This window comes from Eucyclogobius newberryi, unplaced genomic scaffold, assembly GCF_026437365.1.
Source record: "Eucyclogobius newberryi isolate DKJ021-1_F unplaced genomic scaffold, fEucNew1.0.hap1 SCAF_4, whole genome shotgun sequence".
Lineage (NCBI taxonomy): Eukaryota > Metazoa > Chordata > Actinopteri > Gobiiformes > Gobiidae > Eucyclogobius > Eucyclogobius newberryi.
The window spans coordinates 32,547,939-32,575,734 of record NW_027316056.1 but is presented as its reverse complement, the minus strand read 5'-3'; the positions used below and the strand labels follow the sequence as shown (position 1 = coordinate 32,575,734).

General features: G+C 44.1%; 1 protein-coding gene across 3 annotated transcripts; it reads right to left on the bottom strand.

Moving 5' to 3' along the window:
- Positions 1-107: 107 nt before the first annotated feature.
- On the bottom strand, positions 108-27,796 carry pcm1 (pericentriolar material 1). Of its 3 annotated transcripts, none has more exons than XM_072462528.1 (40): positions 27,633-27,796; positions 26,424-26,533; positions 25,947-26,195; positions 22,847-23,170; positions 21,920-22,090; positions 21,659-21,778; positions 21,100-21,286; positions 20,861-20,970; positions 20,517-20,778; positions 20,165-20,324; positions 19,819-20,010; positions 19,536-19,696; positions 19,165-19,370; positions 18,859-18,986; positions 18,644-18,773; positions 18,384-18,548; positions 18,120-18,310; positions 17,868-18,047; positions 17,499-17,763; positions 16,860-17,005; positions 16,594-16,787; positions 15,878-16,058; positions 15,047-15,369; positions 13,775-13,933; positions 13,094-13,150; positions 12,806-12,978; positions 12,335-12,451; positions 11,453-11,576; positions 9,684-9,848; positions 8,507-8,604; positions 7,043-7,177; positions 6,459-6,653; positions 5,955-6,014; positions 3,817-3,988; positions 3,590-3,738; positions 3,163-3,229; positions 2,860-3,080; positions 1,565-1,657; positions 1,333-1,465; positions 108-205 (listed from the first exon to the last, which is right to left on the bottom strand). In XM_072462528.1, the coding sequence occupies exons 2-40, from the start codon at positions 26,511-26,513 to the stop codon at positions 180-182; spliced, it is 6,279 nt and encodes a 2,092-aa protein (XP_072318629.1). In that variant the 5' UTR covers positions 26,514-26,533; positions 27,633-27,796; the 3' UTR covers positions 108-179. The 3 variants fall into 3 exon arrangements, with proteins under 3 accessions (XP_072318629.1, XP_072318628.1, XP_072318630.1); XM_072462527.1 differs by having other exon boundaries at positions 109-205; positions 22,847-23,173; XM_072462529.1 differs by lacking the exon at positions 9,684-9,848 and having other exon boundaries at positions 109-205; positions 22,847-23,173.

Sequence of the window (27,796 nt, the reverse complement as noted above, 5' to 3'; positions counted from 1 at the left end):
GTGATCCCAGCACCCGGGACGAGACCGAGGCTAAAGAGAAACAAAGAAACAAAAATGGACCCGATGAGCAGCAGAAAATACATTCAGGAATGAACCAAACTAAAAAGGTTGCGCTAAACGAACTACAATCAACAAGAATACAATGAAGTGTATCGTGGGCCGTAGTGTGGATAAAAGCCTCAGACGTCCGGGGCCTTGGCTGCTTCTGGAAAACACAGAAAACACTTTAAATATACACGTATACCTTTATTTACTACTGCAGACAGATGTACAGCGGTTGTATACAGTCGTAGTCAACTTTGATCGATGAAATAACTAATATATTACTAATCAAATACAGGTAATAGTTTTCTGGATTTTAATCTCGATTGGATTTGTAAATAAATGAATTAAATGACAGAAGGAATGTGCACAGTGGATAAAATAAACCTGTTTTAAATATAAAGTTGTCCTCAAACAACACTTATCATGGGTCTAATTTTGCAACATTCATGGATCTTTTGCAATCTAAACTAATTGATTAGTCCTTCAATTACCGTATTTTCACCAGCCAAAAAATGCATAATAGAGAAGAAAAAAACGTGTGTAAAGTCGCACTGGAGTATGAAATGCGGTTGAAAGTGTGGTAAAAAACAAATAATATCACATAAGTCGCTCTGGAGTAGAAGTATATAAGTACAAGTCGCACCCCGGCCAAAACTATGAAAAAATGTGCAGCTTATAGTCCGGAAAATACGGTAATCGTTTCCCATCATTAGTCGCAGCCCTACAATGTCCACATAGCAACACGGAAAAAAGAGAAGTAAAAAGAATGAGGATAAAAGCACAGACTGTATTTGTCAGTGGACACGGAGACGCTATAACTGTTAGCGGATCGCGGCTAGCAGTCATAGCGGCTACTACAGAGCCAATCAGGAGCGCGGTTGTAGACACCCCTTCCCAGCGCTTGGCAATGAGCCGCGCTAGCTGTCAATCGAGCCTCTTGCTAACGCGAGCTGAACAGGGCGTGGGAGGAGGGTGCACCACCTGCTTGTGTCCATAGAGATGTCATGCCAAAGTACTGGTCAGATCTGTGGACAGGTGACCCTGCAGACATTTTTCAAGGGATTTTGAAGCAATAACAACTGTAAATGAATAAATGCAAGATATAAAAGTTGAATTCATGCTAAAGCAATAAGATCTCTATGGAGACAAGCAGGTTTTGTAAAGTTCCATAGTGCACCTTTAAAATGACAGAACATACGACAGTCCGGCCCCTAAAATAACAGATTAGAATGGTTTTAACAAGTGACGCCCCCTACAGGAAGTGCGAAAACATACATGAGAGCTTACCAGGTTCTTTGAGCGCGTGATCGTTGCCCACCAGCCCGCTCAGCCCGTTCAGCCCCTCTGCGTTCCCGTTCAGAATCTCTGCAGACAGGTTGTTGTTCTGCTGCTCCTCCACGATCCTCTTCTGAAGCTCCTCCTGCGCCAAAGGGTCGCTCGTATCAAAACCTCCATGTGTCATTGGGTCGGGACAGGAAGCGAGATGGGTCGGGACAGGAAGGGATGAAAGGGTCCGTACCTCGCACATGACGGTGAGCTGCAGGGGCAGGTCGTCCACCTTCACAAAGTCATCTTCATCGGACTTCTGACTGGTGCTGCCGCTGCCCACCTCCTGCCACCAGAAAACACACACTATCTGCCACAAATGTACTGTATATGTCACTTATTCTTATGTGTCAGTGTGTAAGAGCCAGTTTCTTCCTCACGGACAGACTAATTACACAGATATTACAACTCCGTTAAATGTGCCGTACTTATTTGAGTAAAGGTTTATTACATTTCCCGCTGTGTGCAAGTCTATAGTGACAAAACATTAAATTATTTGAAAATTGTGTTTTTTTGTTTCCTTTTAAATTTATTTAATCATCAAGGGGAATTTTAAGCGAGCAGTTAAAATACACAAATTAAACTGAATCAAGGCCTCACCTCCACTCACTTTTACTTTAAAATGATACTGGCATACTAAAATAAATTATTTATGTATTTAATTTACATTTCATTCTATTTGTAATTATATTTTATCCATCCATCCATTTTCTGCCGCTTTATCCGGGGCCAGGTCGCGGGGGCAGCAGTCTAACCAGGGACTCCCAGACTTCCTCTCCCCAGACACTTCCTCTAACTCCTCCGGGGGGATCCCGAGGCGTTCCCAGGCCAGCCGAGAGACGTAGTCTCTCCAGCGTGTCCTGGGTCTTCCACGGGGCCTCTTCCCGGTGGGACATGCCTGAAACACCTTCCGAGGGAGGCGCCCAGGAGGCATCCGGAACAGATGCCCGAGCCACCTCAGCTGGCTCCTCTCAACGTGGAGGAGCAGCGGCTCTACTCCGAGCTCCCCCCGTGTGGCCGAGCTCCTCACCTTATCTCTAAGGGAGCGCCCAGCCACACGGCGGAGGAAACTCATTTCGACCGCTTGTATCCGCGATCTTGTTCTTTCGGTCACTACCCAAAGCTCATGACCATAGGTGAGGGCAGGAACGTAGACCGACCGGTAAATAGAGAGCTTTGCCTTTCGGCTCAGCTCCCTCTTCACCACAACGGTCCGATGCAGCGACTGCATCACTGCAGCCGCTGCACCGATCCGCCTGTCGATCTCACGCTCCATCCTTCCCTCACTCGTGAACTAGACCCCGAGATACTTGAACTCCTCCACTTGGGGCAAGGACTCCCCACCCACCTGGAGAGGGCAAGCCACCTTTTTCCGATTTTATTTATATTTTATTTATTGTTATATTTACCTTCAGATCTGGTTTAGTTTATGCGTTATTGTGCCTTTTCTTTGGAAATACCAGAATCTGAGTCTGAACACAAACTCACGTCGGCGTTGATCATGACGGGGGAGTCTGTGTCGGGGCTGGAGCTCGTGGGGTCTTTGTACATGAGGCTCTCGGAGGCGTTTTCCTCCGGCGCGGCGCCCGTTCCCGACCGACGTCCTTTTCCTTGAGCTCGGTCCTCCTCCGGCGCCGCCTCCTCACTCGACTCCTCCTCCCGCGCCGCCTCCTCGCTCGACTCCTCGGGCGATACGCTGCGGGCCTCGGCTACGGAGGGAAAAAGGACGGAAAATGATGAAGTTTATGATGTTATTTAATTGCTCATAAATCAAATAAAGAGCGTGCTCACCTTCTCGCTCCAGGTTTGACTGACTCTGGTCTGTTTTGGCGTCTGGAGTTTCACTCGTGCTCATCGTCTGAAAAAGAAAACAACAAAGACTGTACTCAATAACTAAATAATGACTAAAAAGGATAAACATTTAAAATATTCTCTGGCTTTTTACAACAGGGAAAGTGTTAAGATCGCTCTGCTTTTTGCTCCTTTTCATTCATTCTTTGTGTAACTGTGTCAATGATAATGTATTTTATATGTTAAGAAATAAATGGGGGGGAAGTAATAGTGAAATAAATTTAATAAATAATAATAATAATAAAATAAAGAGTTGCTTAATTGGTATTATAAAAAAGCTATCTGTAGCTTTAATACATTTGACAGGAATAGGTAGTTAAACCAGGTATTGCAGCGTGTAGTGTTGCGTGTGCTCATCCGGACCGACCTCTGGGTCCGCGTGTCCGGCAGCAGACGCCTGCAGCGAGGTCTGCACGTCCACAGGGCCGGCCTCGAACTCCTCCGCTTCCTCCTCGTCGTTCTCGTCCTCACCGCTGCCGCAGTCCGTCAGGGCCTGGGTCTCGGCTTTGGAGAGACCTTCGGCGAGACGTGAACGAGTCAAATCGAGCTTCCAAATGCGCGGTAAGAAAAACAATGGTGCAAACGCGAGCTCACTGATGGACATGGGCGCGGCCGCTCTCGCCTCCTCGGCCTCTGAAGCCTCACTGCTCCTGACCATGTGGGCGTGGTGGTGGTGGTGGAGGTTGTTGTTGAGCTCAGTTATAAAGTACGCCTCCTGCATGTTGAGCACAGAGGAGTTTCCTTCCTGCTCGGCCTCATCATAATCCTGTAACAACATAATAATAATAATAATAAATAATAGTAATAATAATAAGAGTACATCATGTTAGAGGACGCATTATTCTGTATTATCTATATTGTTATTGGTCTTAAAACGTGTTCTTTAGTAGCTTTAGATTTTTTAAATACTGTCTTTAATATGAAGTAATGTAGGCTTTTAGTAGTCAGGTGTTTCGCACGTCAAGAATTGAGTTAGCGCTCCATCTACTGGCAGCAAAGTGGCTAATACGAACCCTCGATTTGACAGCAGAAGCTCAGAATGAGTCTGGTGAAAGTCTCTGAGCTCTACTGTGAGTGTTTTTTGAGGCTCCGAGGGTGAGGACTTACCAAACGGACACGAGTGAAGCTAAATACAACTCCGGGTACGTTTGTGTCAAGAAATTACACATGAATCAATGCTATTACTTAACAGTCAGAGAACATAATTCAACTTAGAATATTAAACGACACAGAAACGTCAGTCTTTTGTGTGGCTTGCAAGGGAGAGGAAGGCTTAGCCGAGTCAAGATGTTGTAAGCAACCTGAACGACTTTCCAAAATCACTCTCAGCGGTCCTCCCTCTTACAAGTCATTTTAATAAAATCACACATAAAAAGGAGGCGGGTCACATTTCTCATTGGTCAGCTTCACATCAAGGCACTTGTCTTTTACGACTCTTTGGTATTATCTTTAGAGATAAAAACCTTGGTGAATGTTCTACCCATCTGGTCCCCAGGATGGGAGGAACATTCCTCACGGCTGCTTCTACAACATCTTCACACATGTTATGAGAAATACATGCCTTTCCCTCCCCCCAGGCTAATGATGCAGATAACTTTTAACACACAAATATAATCATATATTTACATTTTATCACAGTTTGTGATAAGGGAACGTTATCAGAACAAGGTCAAAGGCCACTGAAAACGGTTAACTTTGCAGAACGTGTGTCCTTTAAGTACGTGTACAGGGTTCAGAATAAGCGGTATCGCATCGCAAAATGCAACGCAGTTTCTCTCAAATGCGATGCATTCGTCAGAAAAAAGTGTTTTTGTATCGCAGCTTTTGCGATACAAAAATGTGTGTTCAATTGTATCACCAAAGCGCCTAAAAGTACTGATCACTCGTCAATCGATCGTCAATAACGTCATGACACATGTAGGACGCTGTGTTGTCATGACGAGTCCCGCTGCTGTCTCAGACCACGAGTCTGAAAGTGGGAGGAGCCACGTGCGGTAAAGTTAGCGTCACAGATTTAGACTTCCGAGGTCAATAGCTCCTAAACGCAAAAGTCTTTGCAGATCATTCACAGCCAAAATACTCATATTTACACTGCCAAGTGACACAACCTCGTTTTTAACAATCAGATGCGTATTTTGGCGCAGCGAATTACACTGATCCGAATGTGCAGCTCGAGACGAGTGCTTAGGGGCCGTCATCAAATAGCAAAATGGAATGGAACGTCAAATAGATAATAACACAATAAATACACCATGATGGACACCACACTAACCTTTATTTCTCCATCAGAAGCTTAATACATATTTTTTGTGAGTGTAATGACAATTAATATGTAAATGAGACTCCTGCAAATAGTCATCTGATTGATGATGATATGGAAGAAAGTTCTAAATAAGGCCATATGACTTTGTGTTGATTAATTTGTTCAACAACTAATTTTATTTGCGTTTTTTTTTTTTTTAATGTTAAAAAAGTGTTAAAAAGTTAATTTTAAAGTTTTAAAAAAAAAAAATGGAATGTTTACAAATACATTTTAAATGAATAATCGTGTTATATCAATGAAAAATATTGATTATTAGTCACTTGTCGTTAGTCGTGTTTTGCTATGCAATTATCAAATTGCTATACATATTTGAAAAAATTTACGGATTGTTTAACCGCACCGCTATACAAGTGAAAATCCTTAATCTGAGCCCTGGTGTTTATATGAGAAGATTATTAAAATTAAGTACCTTGTCTTCATCAGAGTAGTTCAGAGCTGCTGCTTTGTCCACACCGACGTTTGCATTTTCCTAAAAGAAACGACAGAATAACAAGGGTGAAACTGTGATCCAGCTTTGTGATTCCTCATCTTTCTGAAGCCGCTGGAGCTGTTACACTGCAGTTCACATTGGAAAATATGTGCAAAACCTCAAGAGTAAAGCGCTTCACGGAAAATTGATAAAGAGACCGAAAAGGCAAGAATCGCGTGCCTTTTGTGAGCGTTTTTTTATGCAGAAAAGAGGAAGAAAATACATTTAAAAATCACAGCCTTTGTGTTCAGTTAAATTACAGTTTGGACTGGACTGTGATGACTCTTGCAGCACTGCCCGGCTCTCATCGGACAATAAATAAATGCCACAATAGGACTCAGGAACAGGCTCTTCTATGTCCTTTCATCACCCACTCATAAGCTAATAGATGGAACCGTCTCGCAGCGGCTGGCGCGGCGGCACAGATCTGAGCGTGGGCCTGACCTTGTTGCCGTGTTTGTCTTTGTTGCCATGCTCCTCCCTCTTCCTGTTCTTGTGTTTGGCCGCGGGGTCGGTGCTGTCCAGGTTCTGCATGAGTTTGAAGAAGGCCAGCTCGTTGAAGAGGACCTCGGAGATCTCCACCAGGAGGTCCTCCCCGCACTCCTTCAGGGTGCGGCCCACAAACTTGTTCAGAGAGTCCTGGGGAACAGCAAAGATTTCACTCATGGTATTGAAATGGAAATAAATAATGATGAATCAAGTATCCGTAGCAGGAAGTCAAACGTTTTCTGCAACTAACATTGGAAAAACGTGTTGTAGAGCGGTGGCCGTGTGCGGTGGCCGTGTGCGGTGGCCGTGTGCGGTGGCCGTGTGCGGTGGCCGTGTGCGGTGGCCGTGTGCGGTGGACATGTATCGCAGAGCGGCTGAAGTGTATCGCAGAACGGCGGACGTGTATCGTGGAGCGGTGGTGGGCGTGTATCGTAGAGCGGTGGTGGGCGTGTATCGTAGAGCGGTGGTGGGCGTGTATCGTAGAGCGGTGGTGGGCGTGTATCGCAGACCATGGGGGTGTACGGGCCGCGCCTCCTCACCTGCAGGAGTCCTCCCAGCTGGCGGTGGAAGAAGCGGACAAACTCTTTGCTCTCGTCGTTCTCCTGGGTGAGCGCGAGGACCATACGTCGCACGGAGGTCAGCAGCTGTGAGGAGCACACCTCGTCCATGTTCTCCTGGTGGAGACAAAGAGGAAGTGAATATGCAGAATGAGTGGAAGTGACTGCGTGTTAGTGGCAGTCAGTGGAAGTGACTGTGTGTCAGTGGCAGTCGGTGGGAGTGGAGTGACTGTGTCTGTGGGAGTGACTGTGTGTCTGTGGGAGTGACTGTGTGTCTGTGGGAGTGACTGTGTGTCTGTGGGAGTGACTGTGTGTCTGTGGGAGTCGGTGGGAGTGGAGTGACTGTGTGTCTGTGGGAGTCGGTGGAAGTGACTTGTGTGTGTGTCTGTGGCAGTCGGTGGAAGTGACTGTGTCTGTGGCAGTCGGTGGAAGTGACTGTGTGTCTGTGGCAGTCGGTGGAAGTGACTGTGTGTCTGTGGGAGTCGGTGGAAGTGACTGTGTGTCTGTGGGAGTCGGTGGGAGTGGAGTGACTGTGTGTCTGTGGGAGTCGGTGGAAGTGACTTGTGTGTCTGTGGCAGTCGGTGGAAGTGACTGTCTGTGGCAGTCGGTGGAAGTGACTGTGTGTCTGTGGCAGTCGGTGGAAGTGACTGTGTGTCTGTGGCAGTCGGTGGAAGTGACTGCGTGTCGGTGGAAGTGACTGCGTGTCGGTGGAAGTGACTGCGTGTCGGTGGAAGTGACTGCGTGTCGGTGGAAGTGACTGCGTGTCGGTGGCAGTGACTGCGTGTCGGTGGCAGTGACTGTGTGTCTGTGGGAGTCGGTGGAAGTGACTGCGTGTCGGTGGAAGTGACTGCGTGTCGGTGGAAGTGACTGCGTGTCGGTGGAAGTGACTGCGTGTCGGTGGAAGTGACTGCGTGTCGGTGGCAGTGACTGCGTGTCGGTGGCAGTGACTGCGTGTCGGTGGCAGTGACTGCGTGTGCGTGTCGGTGGCAGTGACTGCGTGTCGGTGGAAGTGACTGCGTGTGCGTGTCGTGGCAGTGACTGCGTGTGCGTGTCGGTGGCAGTGACTGCGTGTCGGTGGAAGTGACTGCGTGTGCGTGTCGGTGGAAGTGACTGCGTGTGCGTGTCGGTGGAAGTGACTGCGTGTCGGTGGAAGTGACTGCGTGTCGTGGATGTGACTGCGTGTCGGTGGAAGTGACTGCGTGTCGGTGGAAGTGACTGCGTGTCGGTGGCAGTGACTGCGTGTCGGTGGCAGTGACTGCGTGTCGGTGGCAGTGACTGCGTGTGCGTGTCGGTGGCAGTGACTGCGTGTCGGTGGAAGTGACTGCGTGTGCGTGTCGGTGGCAGTGACTGCGTGTCGGTGGCAGTGACTGCGTGTCGGTGGCAGTGACTGCGTGTCGTGGCAGTGACTGCGTGTCGGTGGCAGTGACTGCGTGTGTGGTGGCTCGCCTTGAGGAAGGGGATCACTTCTGTCATGATGGCTTTGATCTGACGGTCCAGAGGCTGCGTGTCGATCTGGGGGCAGGTCAGCACAGCAGCTGCAGCGCCTGAGCACAAACAACACACACGGTTACTCCACATCGAGAAGAGACGACAAAAACGTGAGCTCGAGAAAACAAGAGCATTTGTTACTTAAAGTGCACGTGACAGGGTTTCATGCTTTTATACTTATGAATTAAGTTTGGCAAGACTGGTTTAAGGGATCGCTCCGCAGATGTTTAGGCACAAAGTACACTATGTAACTTTTCTGGTTTAGGGTCCGTCATGGAGATTCTGCTTTTGTTCTGGTACATAGTGAGATAATCATTTTACTTTGTGTTATTCAATGGTTTCAGATTACTACAGCGATAATGAACACAAACAGATCCATCCACCTTCCTGTTAAGGTGTGATTGACAGTTGGAAAAAAGGAACTGAAAACCACACGGACTGAGAAACGGCTCCGTCAACAAGCGACGCACTAAACTCTATAAAAAGGTCAATTACATGATATATTAAGTTCTGAATGTTGCGAGGAGACATATTCTGCATTTGAGACTGGGAGGGTCCGGCTGACGTCACAGCAATAGGCAACAGACTTTCATTTACATGTTTTTATATTTTCAAATATGACAGGGTGATATTTTGAAGCCTACGGTCATAAGTACAGTGATGTGGGGGGAGACAGCAATACTCAAACAGAAATGTCAAAATACACCTTTGTGTACATAATGATGAAGAAACTCGTTATAACAATTTTAAAGCTAATTCATGTGTCCCTTTAAACATATTTATCTCCATGGAAACAAGCAGGTGACAGTACTAGGCCAAGTTACGTGTCAGCTCTGTGGAAAGATGATAAGAGGATAGATTCGTTCTAGAACTCACTGTGAAACATTAAAGAAAATGCATTTTAAGGAGCTAAGCAGGCGGCAGACCCTCCACCAGGAAGCGCAACTTTGAGTTTAAAACATATTGAGACGAGTTTTGGGCCTCATTTACAGTACGGTTGCTAGGTAACAGCTATGGAATTACCTCTGTGTATCTCATCTATGGCCCATGTTCTGGTATAATCACGTTAACAGAGCCGAGCAGCCTTAACCTGTCATATGCACTTTAAGCTAAGCATGTTGCCGTCGTGTTGTACCTTCCACTTGATCACGGCGAGCGAGCTGCAGCTCAGTGTGTGGAGCGCCATTGCCCCCTAGAGCTGCGGCAGCGCCATGGCAGGGGTTAAACTCAGCCTTAAGCTTCATGCGCTCATACTCTCTAATCCGGGCCAGAGCTTTGTCTAAATGAATCACAGTGTTGCCTATTGGAGCAGCAGAAGAGTAAAGAACAAGCCGTGAAGCAACAGGTTATGGTCAGTATCGAGTTACGCCGAGGAATCCATGCTTCAAATTATTAGAGCGCATTTTAGATTCAACGGTGTAAGAAAAAGGGACAGAGCAGCTTGGTTCAGTAAGACATGGATGTGTGAATGATGCTAGAGAGTGACTGATAAACATGATAAATCTCCAGCAATCTCAGGATAAAAATGACGAGACTACATAGACAAAAAACATGACACTAGTGGATCTTAAAGGCGCAATGGGCGATTTTTTGGCGATTTGAGAACTCAGGTGGAAGTGCGCATGCGCACTCCCCCGTACGGACTGATACGACACACACTTGCGTTTGTTTATTAGCGCGACGGATCGCATCGCTCGTCTCCCATAGATTTCAGTCTACCTCTGAGTCAGCTCGAACTGTCTTTCTCTGTCTTCATTTTGCCCCGTACACTGAGGGAACTATATTATGATAGATCAATGCGCTTAGACATGCGGAAATGTGGGACGATCCGCACGCGGCTGCAGGTGAGCGGTAGGTGCGTTTTATGATTGATACGTGGCAGGACTAAGCGGCAGTCCACGCCACGAGGAAATAAGACTCAAATTTATGCCAAAAAAATCGTCCATTCAACCTTTAACGCTATACAGTAGGCATTAATCTGGCTATTGAACCATTTTTTTGTGTTGATACCTTAAAATAATGTAAATTAATATAAATACTGGAATCACAACAATAATGGAAATAAAAGTCTTGCTCCGTTTACAAAATCTGGCATTAAAAGGCACTGTATTGTGTATTTTATAGTCTCAAAATAGAATTAGTTCATTATAAACTGTTGATAAACTCATTGCGGTGAATAATTAGGTTAAAGCATGTGTCACAAGGCTTTTCCATCACAGTAAAGCTAACGTCAACTAGCATGGTAACAGCGCACAAAAGGTTTCTTCCTGGTTCGACGATGCAGACAGCACACGGCGCTCTCATTTTGACACGCCGCTTTTCGTACTAGGGGAAAACTCATATGATTTGACTTTATGAAAAAAAAAAAAAAAAAATCATAAAATTGGGTACAGCTCCTTTAAACGACTGAAAAAATGTAAAAGTTCAGACTGAATGTGCTGCATCATTTTCCAATTCGAGTCATTTTTGAAAAGTGAGTCCACCGTGTTAGTCATTGGCTTGAATATATTTTTCCTTATTTAAATAGTAAGAAATGGTTAAACATGTTAGCTGAAAGTTGTAGCCTTCGTCATTTGCAATAACTAGAGTTTGTTTAATGATGTTTCCTAATATTTATTTATGATAAAGACACGAGAAATAGCACAAACGCCATAATCTCAAGAAGATATTTTACTTGAGTCAGTCGCCTTAATGTTTGTGTTTGCTCGGGTTTATTGGCAGTTGAAAAATGACTGAATTACATAATCTCTTAGCATAATGGCCTTTGTGTTTCCTTAGTCAGATACCAACATTTGTGCAGACGCATCTGGGCACCTGCAGAGGGAATTCTGACGCAAACTGGGGAATCACAGCACGTTCTATATCTGTTACAGGTGATGCTACAAGAGCGCGTCGCTAACATACCCAGGTCGTCGTTGGCAAAAGGCTCCAGGTTTGACGAGGTGGACATGACGCTGTCGTTGCCCACCGACTCCGTGTCGTCCCTCTTCCTGTTCTGTGCCGGCCTCAAGTTCTTCTCCACCACCTCCTGAAACGCACGCGCATCCAGAAAAAAAAAAGTGAGAAGTCTTGCTCCTTCCCATCTGCAAACATGAAAAATTACACCGAGCGTTTGTCGCGGGAGAACAAAAGCATTACTCCGACAGACGAAAAGGCCGGGTTCCAATTAGCGGAACCCGGGGGACTCGTGCCAAGAACAAAGACTGAGAGGGAGAGAGACAGATAGGGTCATTTTGTAACAGACGGGCCTCGGAAAAAGTCTAATTCAAAAGACAATGAAGAGAGAGGGAGGAATAATTTAAATCAAAGAATAAAGCGCAACAAGGACGGATGAAAAGGAGACATGGCAACGGAAGATAAAAGGAGGCGAGGCAAAGGGAACGACTGATGAAAGATGGAGGTGGAAGTGAGGGAGAGCGACAGAAGCGCACAAGGGATGACAAGGACTTCTAATGGAGGAGTGCCAAGCGAGTGCAGAGGTGGAAAGCAACTAATTAAATACTTGTTGTAAATGAGTCGACTTTTTTGGGGGGAATAAATGTAATTTTTTTGGAGATTTAAACGTGTACAAGAGCTTGAGTACAATTTCTCTGCACTGCCTCCTCTTCTCTCACACAAAACTACTTCAGAGCTCAAAGAATAAGCAAATGGTGTTTTACTTTACTCAGTATTTCAGCTTTAACGGTTTAGTTAATCCAGACTGAACTAGAAATTAGAGCGGCGTTCTTATTGCATTATTGCACAATTGGATCAATGTAACTAACTGTGTGGTGCGCTTTGTCTTACGGCGTCACTGGTGGCCACACTCTCGCTGGGCGTGAGCTCCGACTGAGAGCCGGCAGTCCACGTTGACGGGACGGACTCCAGCGCGCTCTTCTCCGTCAGGTGTCGAGACACTATGTCCTGCGAGACACAAGGGGATTTCATTAGTAAAAACTCACATAAAACCACTACTGGCTTCGCAAACATCCCGTATTCATCTCATGGTTTAAAGTTCTTCCAACGGACTTTGGAGTTGAATAATCGCACCAATTTCTGAAGCCAATAATGAAAAAATAAATGCATTGTGTTGATTTATGTTGACAGAGAAGATTATTAATACAGAGATATTAACTAGACTGATATATCCGATTGCACTTGGAGAAATGTTGGCTATTGAGGCAGCGCTAGATTAAAATACTCTGAACCCCTCAACAATAAAAGTTTACGTCTTTACACGTATATTTTCATCAAACCTACAAACCGACGGTCCCTCACCTGGAGCGAGTACAGCGCCCTCTGTCGCAAGTAGTCGGTGTTGAGCAGTTGCAGCTCGTGGAACAGCTCGATGAGGAAGTGCGGCCTGGACTCGTTCTGAGAGATCAGCGCCGCCACCACCGAGTAGATGGTTTCCCTCAGTGCCTCGAACAAGGAGAAGTCGCTGCTGGCGTCTGGGAGCACAACTCGCATGTTAATAAGGCGGTTTATTCATCACACGTGTCCAAAATGATGATGCAAATAAAGGTTGGGAGAGAGTGAAGAATAATAACGCTGGGAGGGATTTACCTGGTGCTTCAGTGCATGCAATTCTGTTAGAGAGGAAGGGGGTTCTCCAAGCATAGGCTGTGAGCGGGATAAATTATAAAAAACATGATGAATTAAATCATGTGAATGCACAAAAGAGACACTGTATTTTCCGGACTATAAGCAGCACCTTTTTTCTGCTTATGAAGTGCAGTTGTGGTTGTCAGTGGGGAAATAACTAACAAGAGGGCGCTCTAGGCTCTAAGCGACGCAGAAGAAGAATCGGCACTTCCTCTACCTCTGGAGTTTGTAGAGTTGTTTAGAAGTGACACAGAGGAAGAAGAATTCAATGGATTTAGTGATTTGGGGTAAAACTGATGCTTTGGTAAACTTGTTAGCATGTTCTTTATGCTATAGTGATTTGAATAACTGTTAATATGTTACGTTAACATACCAGACACTTAGCACAGTTCTGTCTGTGCGTCATGTAGCTGAAGGTGTTAGCGTTAGCATACGTACACCTATTCATCATGTTCTTTCATCTGTTATTATTTTAAATTGCATTTCAAGATGAGCGACTTTAACTTCAGTGCAACTTATATATGTTTTGCATTTTTTGGCTTGTGCGAATTATACTCCGGAAAATACAGTAAAAACAAATATTTGAAGCAGAACACAGTGACAAATGGGCGTGGATGCGGGGGCGGGTTCGGGTGGTTGTACCTGAGGAGAGGTCGTTGGGTTTGTTCTGCTTGGTTTTGCTGTCCAGCTTCTCCTGGGTCAGCTTCTCCAGTAAACCCTGGTTGTGGATCTTCTGCCGGGACAGGACTGCCGTCTCCTGGACGACGGGGGCGCTGCTGCTGGCACTGTCGCTGTCCAGGCCTGAAAGTAAACCAATATTGCAGGATTGTGTTGACACAGCCTAACTAACTACACCGTGGCCCTCTGCGGTTCTACTCGGTTAAATTAAGAGACTACTTTTGTCCTTTATCGTCGTCCTCATTTAGAACCACTTGAGGCACGTTTCAGTCTTACTTTAGTCCTCTTTTTATCTATTTCGACACTAAGCTGCTTATCTTATTTTTTTTTAGATAATAGACAGCAAGTTTCAACACAAAATAATAGTACTTTTTTATGTTTCTATGTTGTATTTTACTAGATCAGATAAAGCTCAAAACAGTTCAGGAAAGGTCACATTTTGTCCTGTTTTGAGTTATTTCAGTATCAAATTCTTGCTGTTTTGATACTAGTTTTAGTGTCGATTAGTATCCGATTTATGATACTTTTAATACGACTACTTTGACAAACAAAAAAATAAATGAAAATGATGAAATAATAAATACTAAAATGGATCATGTCAGATCTTAAAAGGTGGTATGGACGATTTTTTTCAGCAATTTTTTTTTATCATATTTCCTCGTGGCGTGGATAAATCATTTGTCCTGCCACGTATCAATCATAAAACGCACCTACCGCTCACCTGCAGCCTCGTCAGGCTCGTCCCCACGTTTCTGCGTGCCTAAGCGCATGGATCTATCATAATATAGTTCCCTCAGTGTACGGGGCAAAATGAAGACGGAGAAAGACTGTTCGAGTTGACGCAGAAGTGGACAGAAATCTACAGGAGACGAGAGATGCGATGCGCTCCGTTGCGCTAATAAACAAACGCACGTGTGTGTTGTATCAGACCGCACGGGGGAGTGGCATGCGCACTTCCGCCTGCGTTCTCAAATCGCCGAAAAATCGTCCATACCGCCTTTAACGGGATAGTTTTAGAATCTTGAATCATTTAGTTTTTAAATCATTACTGGTACATTATATTATTTCTAAGTGTTTTTATCATTGTAGTAACTTGGTATTGCGTATTGGGTATTTTCCTCAGTAAATGAATAGAGTTTGGTGTGAAATTACTACGATACATGTCAAGTTCAATCACATACTTAAATAAATTGCTTAAATATGAGTGTTAAACGATGCCGTAGAGTCTTGCTTTACCTTCGCTGTTCTTATTGAGCACTTTGCTCCTTCTGCGGCACCTCTTCTGATTGGGCGTTTTGCTTCTGGCGGCCAGGTTTGCCTGAGCACACGCCTTTCGCCCCGTTTTGAAAGTCTTTATGACGGTGGTGGGGTCCGCGAGGTCGGGCACGCTGCTGAAGCTGTCCCGGGATGCCCGCTCCACGTCCCGGTGCTGTGAGCGGCAGTGGACCGGGACGGAAGAGGACGAGTGCGACTCTCCCAGACCGGCGTCGCTCTCCGGTTTGGGAGAGCGACGCTGGGCGCAGTTGTTTGTGAACGAAGTGTTGAGCCAACCCGACGCCCTGAGGAGAACACGGTCGATGCATGTGTGTTTTTAAAGAGCAACCAACAATAGAGCAATAAGAGCAAACATTTCCCGCTTCATTTGGTAAAAATAGTTTAGACCGCTACAAAAATGTAAAAATGTTCTGTTCTGAATACATGTGATATCTGTATTAACTTTAGCATTCATAGGACAATGTTAATGGGGTTTCAAATTTGCACAGCTAATGAAATCCTAAGCAAAATTTTAAAACCCAATTAGGAATGTCAAGGTAATTAGATAAATCAATAATTGTTCTGTAATAAATGTGAACTACTTTTGTACTGGCACATATGTCACATTAACATTACCTGAGGATTAGGAGTGTGTTAGACAATGAAAGAACATGAGAGAAAACTGTTCTTTGGTCATGTTCTCAGTCATCGTGAATAAATATAGTTAAATTGTGTTGGTGACATTCCTAATCCCAATCTGAAGAAACATTTTAACACTCCTAGATTGTGCAGCCCACAATCAGCCTTGTTTACCCTCGGTCTGTGGAGGTGTTGAGCGTGGGCCGCTGCAGAGGTGGAGGGAAACTCATGTACTCGGTCTTCATTGACAAGTTGGGGTCTATGAGGGTGTTCTGGTGCTCAGACCCCTGATGCCCCGAAGCACCCTGTGCAAGATCTCCTGTTTGAGGAGGGAACAGGGGGTACAAGTTAAAACCTGTGGAATAGAGCAAAGAGAATTGTATTAGAGGGTATTGTGTCTTGGCAGGGGACTTTGTGTGGTTAAGTGGTGAATGAGGGGACCGTTTCACAGCTTAAAGATTATATAAAGTAGATTTGTGTAATCAATATTCATGTGCGCCAACAAGTCAACAATGTTCTGATTCTCTGGGCACTTTGAAAATGGTTTATTGTCTGTGTAGAACTTATTTGCAATTCAGATCTGCAGTTCTATGTCAAATAATGCAACCGAAAGATGAATCTAGATCTAACAGAATGTGCTTGTTCTGCCATTAAAATTCCACAAGGTGATTCCAGTTCAATAAGAGCGTGGGCCCAGGTGATGTTTGATGTCGTCTGAATATTATCATTTTAGAAATATAAATTATAGTCGAATTATGATCCTGCATTACATTTAATTTGGTATTTTTCCATTATAACAAACTTAACCCTTTTAACTAACGAGAATCAATCAAACGCACACATCACAACACATTAAAATCATGCAGATGAAGTGAATGATTCAGTCGTACCAGGAGTAAACGGGGACAGAGACGCAGCCGGCATGTTGTTAGTCGTGGGCGGGAGGCTGGAAGAGAAAGGAGGAAAGAGCCCGGGAGAAGCAGAGCATGAATCCTGAGATGAGCCCTGCTTCTGAGTCCAGCCCGCTGCAGAAGACGACGCCTGCATTTGCTGGTGCAAAAGATCGTTCAGCACTTGTTTTAACCTGACAACGATAAAAACACAGTGGTAAATAAGCCTTCAGAGATTATACAGATATTCCAGTGAAGTTCCTGACCGTTGCATGTTGTTCTGCTGCCATGCCAACTGCGTGTAGCACTGATTAAGCTGATGCATGATCAGATGGACCTGGGGTGAGGACACGTTGTTGGGAACAACACTGTACTGTCCAGTCATCAAGGTCTGGAGCATGTAGGACAGAGTCTATGTGGGGAGACGAGAGAGAGGAGAAAACACTGCATCACTTTGAATAATAAATATATATCCAAGAGTTTCAGAGTAATGAGAAAGGAAGACCACTGCTTTGACATTAAAACAAAATATGTCAAATGAAAAGTCCTCAATGTGTTGTCAAAAACAGGAAACTGTTGTGAGTTGTGCAAGTCTTACAGACAAATACCACAGCTCCAAAGCTCCTGAAAAAGGTCAAGACCATTTATTATAATACCAATAGCTTTTTTCATCATGTAATAAAGTACAGTTCCTTTTTTCTAGTACAGATTGTAAACCCAGCTCTTAGTCAAAATGAGATGTGCGCCATCTACCTCCAGTTACAGAGCGTTTTATCCTTTACATAGATAACTGCTCCATTGGTGAATCACGATGTGTCAACAGAGGAGAGAAAAGAGATCGTGTTTCCAGCCTGACGGTGAGCGGTGCATGAGGTTGGACCAGTTCAAATGTGATGTGGAACTACCTGTTGGTCCTGCAGGAGAGTCTGGCACATGCTGGTGCTAAAGTCCAGCTGTCTCTGCAGCTGAGTGACCTGCTCCTGCCAGTGAGACGAGCCCTCGGCAAAGGACAGGTCCGAGGCCCAGCGCAGGTTCTCCTGACGCCGCGTGCTGCTCTGCTGCCCCGACGACTGGTTCAGGTTTCGACCCTGTTGCTGCTCTGTGTTGTCTTTAGAGTTGGATGAATGTCCGTTTGCTCCATTCGAAAAGTTTGACGGAGGTTTCAAGTTGCTAGAAAAAGATGTTTTTATAAAATTAGAAGAAGGTAAAGAACTATATTACTGCAATCATTTAAGAGCTTTGGAAGAATTGCTCTTGTATAAAGTGACACCGACCACCCTTGATTGTTTCTGTTGCTGTAAGAGTGCTGGTTTCTGTTTGAGTAGATGTGGAAGTCGTCGTCTGAGCTGTCGTCTGGGGAACCGTCCTGATCCTCCTCCTCCTCTGCACCCATCCCATGATACACAGCCTCCTCATCAAGGTTGCAGGGGCTTGAACCCCAAGTCGCCATTGTTCTGAAGTAGAATAGTAGTATCGATGTATGCTCAGAAGAAAAATGTAATATCCACTCTCTCCAAAAAGCTAACCTCTCATCTCTGCTTATGGGCAGCGAGGTGGAGGTGGTGGTGGTGGTGATGTCCTCCTGGTCCTCGGTTCTGTGGGTGGAGTCACTGTTGCCGCTGCGTCTCTGGTGTTCAGCCATTAGACACTCCAGATGCTTCCTGCGCTGCCTCAGCTCCTCGCGCAGGATCTGGTGCCGACGCATCTCAGACCAAAGCTACAAGCATTTTACACATGTGAAAACACAGCTTGGGTTTCAACTGTTTATTTGTGTAACTGAGTTTATTCACCTCATTGTCAGTGACTGTCGCCGCTTCTTGAGGAGTGGGTTTGAGTCCAGAAGAATTGCTTTTGGTTCCAGAACATGGAGAAACCTGCACAGCAGCAGGAGTGGACATGGATATTGGGGCCTTTCTTAGAAGGCCCTGCTGACTCGCTGTGCTGGACAAAGAGGACTAAAAGGCAAGCAGAGGGAGAGTACTTGTCACCAAAGCGTTTAAGAATGTATAAAATGCAGAAACAGAAAAATAGGAAGGTGCGATATGCTTACTTGAAGATCAGGGCAAGCCCACTGCAGATCCTGGATTTTGTCCTGGATTTCCATCAGCCTCTGGCGCTCCTCGTGGAGCTGCTTCAGCTCCTCTTTCTGCTGACGCAGTTTCTCCTCGTACAGTTTCTCTCTGTGTGAACAAGAGCATTAATGAGTCGAGTAAATGGAAAGAGAACAAACTGGATAAAGTCAGACTCATCTGTAGGCCACAGTACCTGGCCTGACTGGACAGAACCATGTCTCTGGGGTTCTGTTTGGCTCCGGCCCCAGTGGACCTGATGTTGTTGGGCTGCTGATGTATCGTCTCATCCTCGTTTGCTGTCGTCCCATCTGTGTCATCGCTCTGAAAAAGGAGGAAAGTTTGTTTGTTACTTCATGATTTTGCATCATGGGGAAAAAACAATCATTCTAAACATGTCAAAAACATGATCAATTATAGCAATATAAAAATGACAAATACATATGGTGCTACTACCTCCATTGAATCCAACTATCACTTTTCTACAGACACTTTTCCTCACCTGAACCATGGCCACCAGCTCCTGCAGCTGCCGCAGCTTCTGTTTGGCCGTTTGGTGCTCAGCAAACACTCCATCATCGCCCAGACTGCTTCTGCGACTGGACCCTGAGGCCTCGCTCTCCCCCCCAGCAGCCTGCGCCACATCATCAAGACCATCCTCGTCATCCTTTATGTGGTTGAACGAGCTGTCCCTGTTGTACTGGCAAGCTGAATAATAAAAACATATTTAAGGTTTTATAGCTTCATATCTTCTATTATTTATTGATTTATTCTTATAAATGCCTGTTTATGGACAGATTCAATCTCATAATCTCTACGTTACAATTCTCATATTACTCTTAACTATACAAACAAACTTGCGTGGTAGCGTACCTATAGCTGATGGGATGTTGAGGCTGCGCAGGTTGCCAGCTGACCGGTTGTTGATCTCACATTCTGTATTTAGTCTCCCGTCGCGGTTGTTTGCCCTCCTCACACTGCGGCTGTTAGTCAGGCTGTTCAGGTCCGTCCAGTTCCCTCCGCGCTGAGGGTTTCTGTGCAGATCAGTCCATGGAAACATCTCAAATGCATTGCAAAAGCCTTCTGCGGGCGTCATGCTGTAACTTGAGCCATCGTGCTGTAATTTGAGCCTTAGCTCTATGTAAATGCACTGTACCGTATGTTAGTGACAGGCTGGCGGTTCTCCTGCTCAGAGTCAAACATGGTGTCGAACATAGAGCCATCCTCGGTCTCATCCTCCTCTTCCTCTTTCACGTTGACCGCATCCACCATCATGTCGGACGTCTGCTCGTAGTACTGAACCAGCTCCCGTAACTCGTTCAAACGCTTGTGCACCTCCTTTAGCTTCCTGTAGCAGATCAGTCACATAAAAGAATGAAATCAACCGTCTTTCGGACAAAATCTAAAGTGTGGGACTATACAAGGACTGGCAGGATGTTTACACCGGTCGCGTGTAAGCCGATAGCTGAGCCGTCTACTCAAACATGCGTGACGCTTTGTACCTGAGCTTGTCCGTTGAATTTGAGCCGTCTTGGTGCTGTTGGTGCTGTTGGTGCTGTGTGAGCGTCGGATGGAACGAAGTGGAGGCTGAAGCCCCATTAGAGCATAAGGCAGAGGCACAATCTGAAGATCTTGCCACACACTGGGACGATAATCCCCGGCCTGAAACAAAAAACAAAACAAAAAAAATCATTATTTTGATTATTAAGCATTTCATCTACATGGGGAGTATGAGGAATACTGTGTCGAGCATGATACACCTACTTGTGCTTGTGTAGAATATGTTGACGTTAGTTTACCATGGTGACATTAAGCTAAATATCTTGTATATGAATGTAAGTTGAGTTTTCTTACACGAGCTGTTGTTGAGAGTCTGATCTCGGAGAGAGTGCAGCTCCTGCAGGATCTTGTCCATGGTTTGTTTCTTGTCTTGCAGTTGTTGGATCTTTGTGAGTTTGGAACAGGCTCCGGCCTCCAGTCCGGAGTGGGGCCCAGAGCCAGAGTGAAGGAGGGGCCTGTGAGGTGGGCCTGCGGTCTGAGGGGAGCGTGACCAGCTCACCTCTCTGGACAAGGACAGGCTCTCCGCTTGATGACGGTTGTCCGGTACCGTTTTGGACTGAATAAATACATAGTGGTTTTCATATACCGCAGTGTTTAAATTGTATCATTGTAGACAGAGCTAAAGCAGATTATGTCACCTGTGAGTCCTTTAGCTGGTTGTGGAAACGCTGAATCAAGTCATTCAACTCATCATTTAGTTCTGAAGTGATGCTTATACCAGAGACGCTGCCTGTGGTTTCAGTCACAACTGTAAAAACAGACAAACAAAAGCTCATCAAACACATAAAAAACTAGTTTACACATGGAAACTTAAATACAGATGTATGTGGACATTATATACACTCCCACTCTGTGTAAGTAGTAGTGCATCTCTCACCAGTGTCCTCGATGACGGCCAGTGCTTGCTCTGCACTGTGCTGCATTGCCATAAGTGCTTCCTGCCGACCCTGCAGGGCCCGGAGCTGCTCCTGCTGCTCCAGCATCTTCTTCAGCAGTTCATGCTGCTTACGCAAGTTCTCCAGCTCTTCTTTCTGGTCAGCTGGCGACGCCTCTGCTCTGCCGCCCTGCAAAATCAAAAGGCTCACCATTAAGAACATCTGAATTTTGTTTGTTTGTTCGATAGTCACAACACTGAAACTTTATGCTCATATGCAGCTGGATTACCACAACAATGACAGTTAGCACCTGATTTGTATTCCAAGCTTTGAGGAAGAAGAACAAGAGTTGTTTTTGACATTACACAGTGATTGCAAACAGTTTAGGTGATCTTATGATGGTAGTGATATTTTCCACATACACTTTGTTTTCCCAAGCCTTTTTCATAAATAATCATAGAATGAATTATTATATTTTACATTTGTTTCTGTTCAGTAACAAATGAATAACACTAAAGCAAAAGCAGGTTTTAGGATGATTGCCTAACACTTCATACATACCACGGCATTGGAGGCGTCTGTGGCTCTCACTTCGATGTTTAGGGACATGCTCTCTGCCAAAGACCCCGAGCCCACAGCAGAGTCCTGGGTGCCCACCTCGTCATCATCGTTCTCCCGGGCCTTCACACACAATAAGCAGACTGATTCATCTGAACATACATCGCCACGGTCAAGGATACATACCATGCCCTAGTTTTACAGAATAAAACATCTTCTAAACTGTACTTTAAGGTTTGAATGATATAAAAGTGTAAAACTGACCAGCATCTTCTGCAGGAAGCGTAAATAGGACCCCTCTTGCTCTTTAAGGTCTTCGATGAGAAGCGAGAGGCGCTCCACATTCGCTGGGACATCGTTCTTCTTTACCAGGTCGTCCAACATGGAGTTCGCTTTGCTGATGCCCTCTCGTATCTGGACCAGTTTACTCACCACCTGAAGCCACAACCGAAAGAGCCGGTCAGTCCAGGACGCACCGAGGGGGAGCGAGCAGACGCGACTACTGCTCTAACTAGTCATTGGAAGCTCAGGAAACTCATCCAGAAACAAGGGTAGCATATTTATAAATTGGCCTATATACAGCGCCACATTTCAGCTGCACCGACTCTCCCTCTCTTCATCCTAGTTTAGATGTCCCCGGGTAGAAGAGTGCAGCGGAACACTTTACACACACCATCTTCCGTTATTTAATCAGTACGTGTTGATGTTTATCTATAATTTAACTAATGACACGTTGAATGTCCAAAATGTGTGTGTTAATTTTCAACTACAGATGCTGAGAGTGTGAGTCTGAGGGAACTGGCAGCAGGTGGATTATTTTTGACGGCGTGGCCACATGTGGGCCGTGTAGGAAAGATTCAAGGTCAGCGTTTTAGAATTGTCATATGTGGAATAAGAAATATTTTTTCATATCAAACGTAAAATCTAAACAGCACAATTGTTTTCTTCTTTATCTAAGTGAAGTTTCCACACAAGACTGGACCGTATTTTCCGGAATATAAGTCGCCAGCCAAAAAAGGCATTATAGAGAAGAAAAAAAACATACATAAGTCGCACTGGAGTAGAAGTCACACCCCGGCCAAAATTATTTAAAAAAAGGTGCAACTTATAGTCCGGAAAATACGGTATTTATTTTACTATCAAAGAACGGTAAGATCATGATCAGATATCCAGCAGAAACGAGATACCGACCTGGCTGCGGTCGATTCGCGGCGCCTCTCGTTCATAATCCCTTTGTGTTGTCGTTTCCCGGTCTGAGCTCCTGCGCCTGGGCCGCGGCGTGTCTTTAGTCGGGAGCAGCAAGGCCAGAGTATCCCGGTGTCCTAGGCTCTGTTTCTTGGTCGCCTTGGTGATAGCTGGGGTGGCTGGGGCAGAGGAGGAGGGTGGGGGCAGCTCCTTTTTGTTGGTGTTAACGTGCAGAGGTAAGAAGTTATAGGGTTTCTTGTTCTCGCAGGCCAACTGCCGCTGATTGTTGGCGGCCGTCACGCGACCTTGAGAGTCACTGCCGACGCTTCGCTGCTGGGGAAAACAGGTTACAATGAGGGTTGTTTTAATGACTGAGACTGGCCAATGTGCTTTGATATTGGCGGTCTTTTCCAAGGCTTTCATCTTTTATTTACACATATTTAAAACAGTATACAGAGAAGTACGAGTTAACAACAGAATCAAATTAGTCGGTCCTGTCACTCCAAAATCTCCAACTCACTCACTTTCTCCTTTCCCCTGTCGCCCAAATAAAATCTTAAATAATATTAAATTAAATGTATTAAATAAATTTATAATTGAAATAAGAATGTATCAAATAAAGCATGCAGCCAAAAAAATCCTTAAAAAACAACAATAATAATAATAAATATAGCCGCAAGCGGCAATGATCGGCCCTCGCCACGCCGCAAGAGGAGGGGGCGCTAATGCGCCCCAATTGTCCTTTTAGTACGCCTACTGCTGAATCTGTGACGCTGTCACATCTTCTCCCCTTTGTTTTACCATTCAAAAAGCAATTTTATTTTGAATTCTTGGCAAAATGTGCGGTGTCTGTGCTTTGCCGCACAGACATCGTGACTCTTTGAATAAAAATGTGGATAACTTTTGATGGTCCACCCCTGAAAATGAGTCTCAGCAAATTTCAGGTTAATAGGGCTGACGCCCTGGGAGGGGTTCGTGAAAGTCTAAAGTGTAAACATGTTCTGGCGATTTCCCCATTGGAATAACGTGGGAGGTTTTGGTCATCGCTCAGGAAACGACATAACAATTATGACATGGGTCTCATTGACTTTTTTGATGGGGATGCCAAAATTTAGTTGTGTGTCAAATTTCATATAATTTCGCAAAACTAAACATTTAACCTCCATATAAAATCTGTAGGGGGCGCTGTGGCGCCAAATTAATTTATTTCACTTCAAGTAGGTTTAGGGCAAAGAGTTTAACAACTGATTCTAATTTGACGCAATTAGGACTTTATCGGCGCAAACGGCAGAAATGTTAAATTTGGGAGATTTCTGAAATTCTAGCTACAGTTTGCGGCTTCGCCGCACAGAGACCGTGACAGGTATCAATGTAATTTGGATAACTTTTGATGTCCCACTCCTCAGTACCATTTTCAGGTTTTTAGGGCCATTGCTCTGGGAGGAGTTCGTAAAAACTCCCGAGTTGCCGTAATAATATTTTTTACTTCTCTTGTCACATCTACCTCTGCGCCAAATTTCATGATTCTACGATCAGGTTTTTTTGGGTCATTTCCTATCTCTCAATGCATTTTTGGTACATTTGGGGGCGCTGATGCGCCATTTTTCTATTTTAGAAAAGGGAAATAGCCAGACTGTAGAGAGGCACGAGTAGTAATAATAATAGTAATAATAATAGTAATAATAATAGTAATAATATAATAATAATAATAATAATAGTAATAGTAGTAGTAGTAATAGTAGTAGTAGTAATAGTAGTAGTAGTAATAGTAGTAATAGTAATAGTAGTAATAGTAATAGTAGTAATAGTAATAGTAGTAATAGTAATAGTAGTAATAGTAATAGTAGTAATAGTAATAGTAGTAATAGTAATAGTAGTAATAGTAGTAATAGTAGTAATAGTAGTAATAGTAGTAATAGTAGTAATAGTAGTAATAGTAGTAATAGTAGTAATAGTAATAGTAGTAATAGTAGTAATAGTAGTAGTAGTAAGTAATAGTAGTAATAGTAGTAATAGTAATAGTAATAGTAATAGTAGTAGTAATAGTAGTAGTAATAGTAATAGTAATAGTAATAGTAATAGTAATAGTAATAGTAATAGTAGTAGTAGTAGTAGTAGTAGTAGTAGTAGTAGTAGTAGTAGTAGTAGTAGTAGTAGTAGTAGTAGTAGTAGTAGTAGAAGAAGAAGAAGAAGAAGAAGAAGAAGAAGAAGAAGAAGAAGAAGAAGAAGAAGAAGAAGAAGAAGAAGAAGAAGAAGAAGAAGAAGAAGAAGAAACAACAACAACAACAACAACAACAACAACAACAACAACAACAACAACAACAACAACAACGTTTCCCATTTTTCAAATATCATAAACTATACATCGCTTTCCTACCTCATGGTGTGGGTCCCTGGTCACTGACGGGTACTTTCGTTAATTTTGAGTGGGCTCCGCCCACTTTGTGTTTTTGGCCCTCTAAACAGTAATAATGTTCAATTTTTGCATTACATGTTTATATGCACGGAACATGCAAGAGATGGGGAACGAATTCGTGAGCTACTTAGCGCAAATGAGTGCTTTATATGGGGATGACGACCGCGACAATGTAAAGTGCTCGTTTAGTGCGCACTTTTGCACGGGCTTCGCCCGTTTACAACGGTAATGTTCCATTTTCCTACTACTAATTAGTATGCACGGGGCGTGCATGAGTGAAGGAGTGCGTTAGTGAGTGTTTGGAAGTGGGCGAGCGCTTCGCGCTCGATTTCGTGCGCACTACGTGCGCACTTTCGCAGCTGTGCTTCGCACGGCCTTACGAGATTAATAGGCCTCTCGCCAGCTTGTGGCGCTCGGGCCTAATAAAAAACATTAAAAAACATGTTCAGTTTCATTATTTTGCTATGAAACCATCCTGGACAAAGGAGGGATTTCAGAAACAACTAAAGAACTAATATTTACATGTTTAAATCCTGTTTTAAGCCAATACACACAACTGCAATATCAACGGTCTATAAAAATAAGAGTCAAAACACAATATCTAATAAAGCTTCCAAACTAAGCTGCATTTCTGCACCCATGTTCGGTGCCAAGCGTGTCTGATAGAGTTAATTAAGAGTGACGAAATACCTCATCCAGATCGGTGAAATTGATCCTCTGCCGCAGCTTGTCTAGTTCTGCCTGATCTGGAACTGACATTTGCGTCGTGTACTTGATGTGCGGGAAGGAATGAGGAGTGCGCGCTCTCCTGCGGCCGGCCCCGGGAGTCGACTCAGGGGAAATGTCGTTGGTCAATCGGCTCTCCACCACAGTGGCGGACAGCTTCTTCTTGTTTTTCTCCGAGGAGCGGTTCGCTTTCTTTTGCTGAACGCCCCAATCCTGCAAGAGAGCAACAAAACACATTTATTTTGGTGGAATATTGCAAAATTAAACGGTAAAGAAAGTGATATGTTTTTGTTACTGTCTGTTGTTGTCTGATGTTTGAATTATCTTTTAATCTCTGTCTTTTTCATTGTGAAGCACTTTGGATTTTAAATGTGCTATACAAATAGAAATGACTTACTAATTACTTACTAGATGAATGCTGCGGGGAGCTGGCATACTCACCATGTTGTTGAGGCATTCCAAACTGCCATTTGTTACTGTCCAGTTGTGCAGGTCATCAGTAGTGCCATTTAAAGATTCTCCAGTCGCCATCTTTTACAACGTCAAGGAAACTGAAAGGAAAAAACAGAATGAAACAGCCACAAGTGACGTTAAAGCTCTAAATTATATGTAATCTAATTTGCAGCTATTGTTTTCTTGCGATCCCTAATGTAGTATCCCACGGTGACGGTTTCATAGCAACAGCGTATCCCATTGTGGTGTTACGTGACATGTCCATAGTTTAAAAGGAAAGTCTCCATAATTTTAGACTGTTTCTGTTTTTGTTTAGTTTGAATTTTCTTATTATAAAGAAATGTGACAAGACCAGAAAAGACTGAAATCAAAAAGAAATCGAGTAGCTCAAAAGAATGAACTAGAAAATAAGAACTATGTCAAGCTGAATTTTTCTATTTTGTAAAATATACAAAGTCATTTGATAGTTGGCTCCGTCATCCATTTTCTCTCTTTTTGCTGCAGCCTAAACTAATATTCCACAAGTATCTACTAATTTGTAGATGCTTGTTTAAATACACTAAACTAAATAGAAAGTCAGTATTGCAGACCGTTTGTAGTGTCACATAAATCTCAGTCCAATATTTATGCACACTGGGGCAATCCAAAAACACATGATAGTGTAAACATCAAAATGAAAAATGTGATTTTCTCAAATTGATTGTCCTCAAACACACGCCAAGTTTTATAAACGACAGTGAAAATACACACTTGGTTTGGCATTTTAGAATTAGAAAATCTGCAATGACAACATATTATAACACGAACAATAATAAAGCCAATGGTAAAGCTAATGGTAAGCTATGAACATCAACATTCTATTTCTTTGTTATGTTACGTCATTACGCATAGCAATGAAAGTTATGAGTTGAGCTTGTTTGACTAACGTTAGCTTACCGATGCTACACAAGTTAGCTTCAGCTCACCCGAAGCTAAAACTGCCTCGACAGAGTTGCAAATAGAAAAATACCTTGCCGACCGCTAACGTCCCGCAAAATCACTAAATCGTTCGTTTGAGTTTACTAAAACGTACAGAATATGTAAATAAAACGACAGTCGCAACCAGCTAGGTTAGCAAGACATTCTAGTTGATGCGTTTTTTTTTGGTTTTGTGAAAGCAAGTTGTGATGCCAGAGCTAACGTTAAGTTGAACATTACCTGCAGCACCGCAAATAATTCTTGTCCAGTTAAACGATTCCGTACAACCGTTAAACTAACTAGACGTACGTTTTGTTCCTCGACTATAGCCTCATAGTTGAAAAATAAATCCACTTGCTGCCCAACTACTGCAGCTTTTCTTCGCATGAATTAGCTTGTGTCTG

Bases quoted from the DNA above. Each gene is read 5' to 3' on its own strand.
- pcm1 (XM_072462527.1), bottom strand. From the start codon at position 26,513: ATGGCGACTGGAGAATCTTTAAATGGCACTACTGATGACCTGCACAAC. The intron at 18,048-18,119 runs GTTAGCTTTTTG...ATTCTACTTCAG, and splicing joins CCCATAAGCAGAGATGAGAG to AACAATGGCGACTTGGGGTT. The intron at 13,934-15,046 runs GTAAAGCAAGAC...GTTTACTTTCAG, and splicing joins GCTCAATAAGAACAGCGAAG to GCCTGGACAGCGACAGTGCC.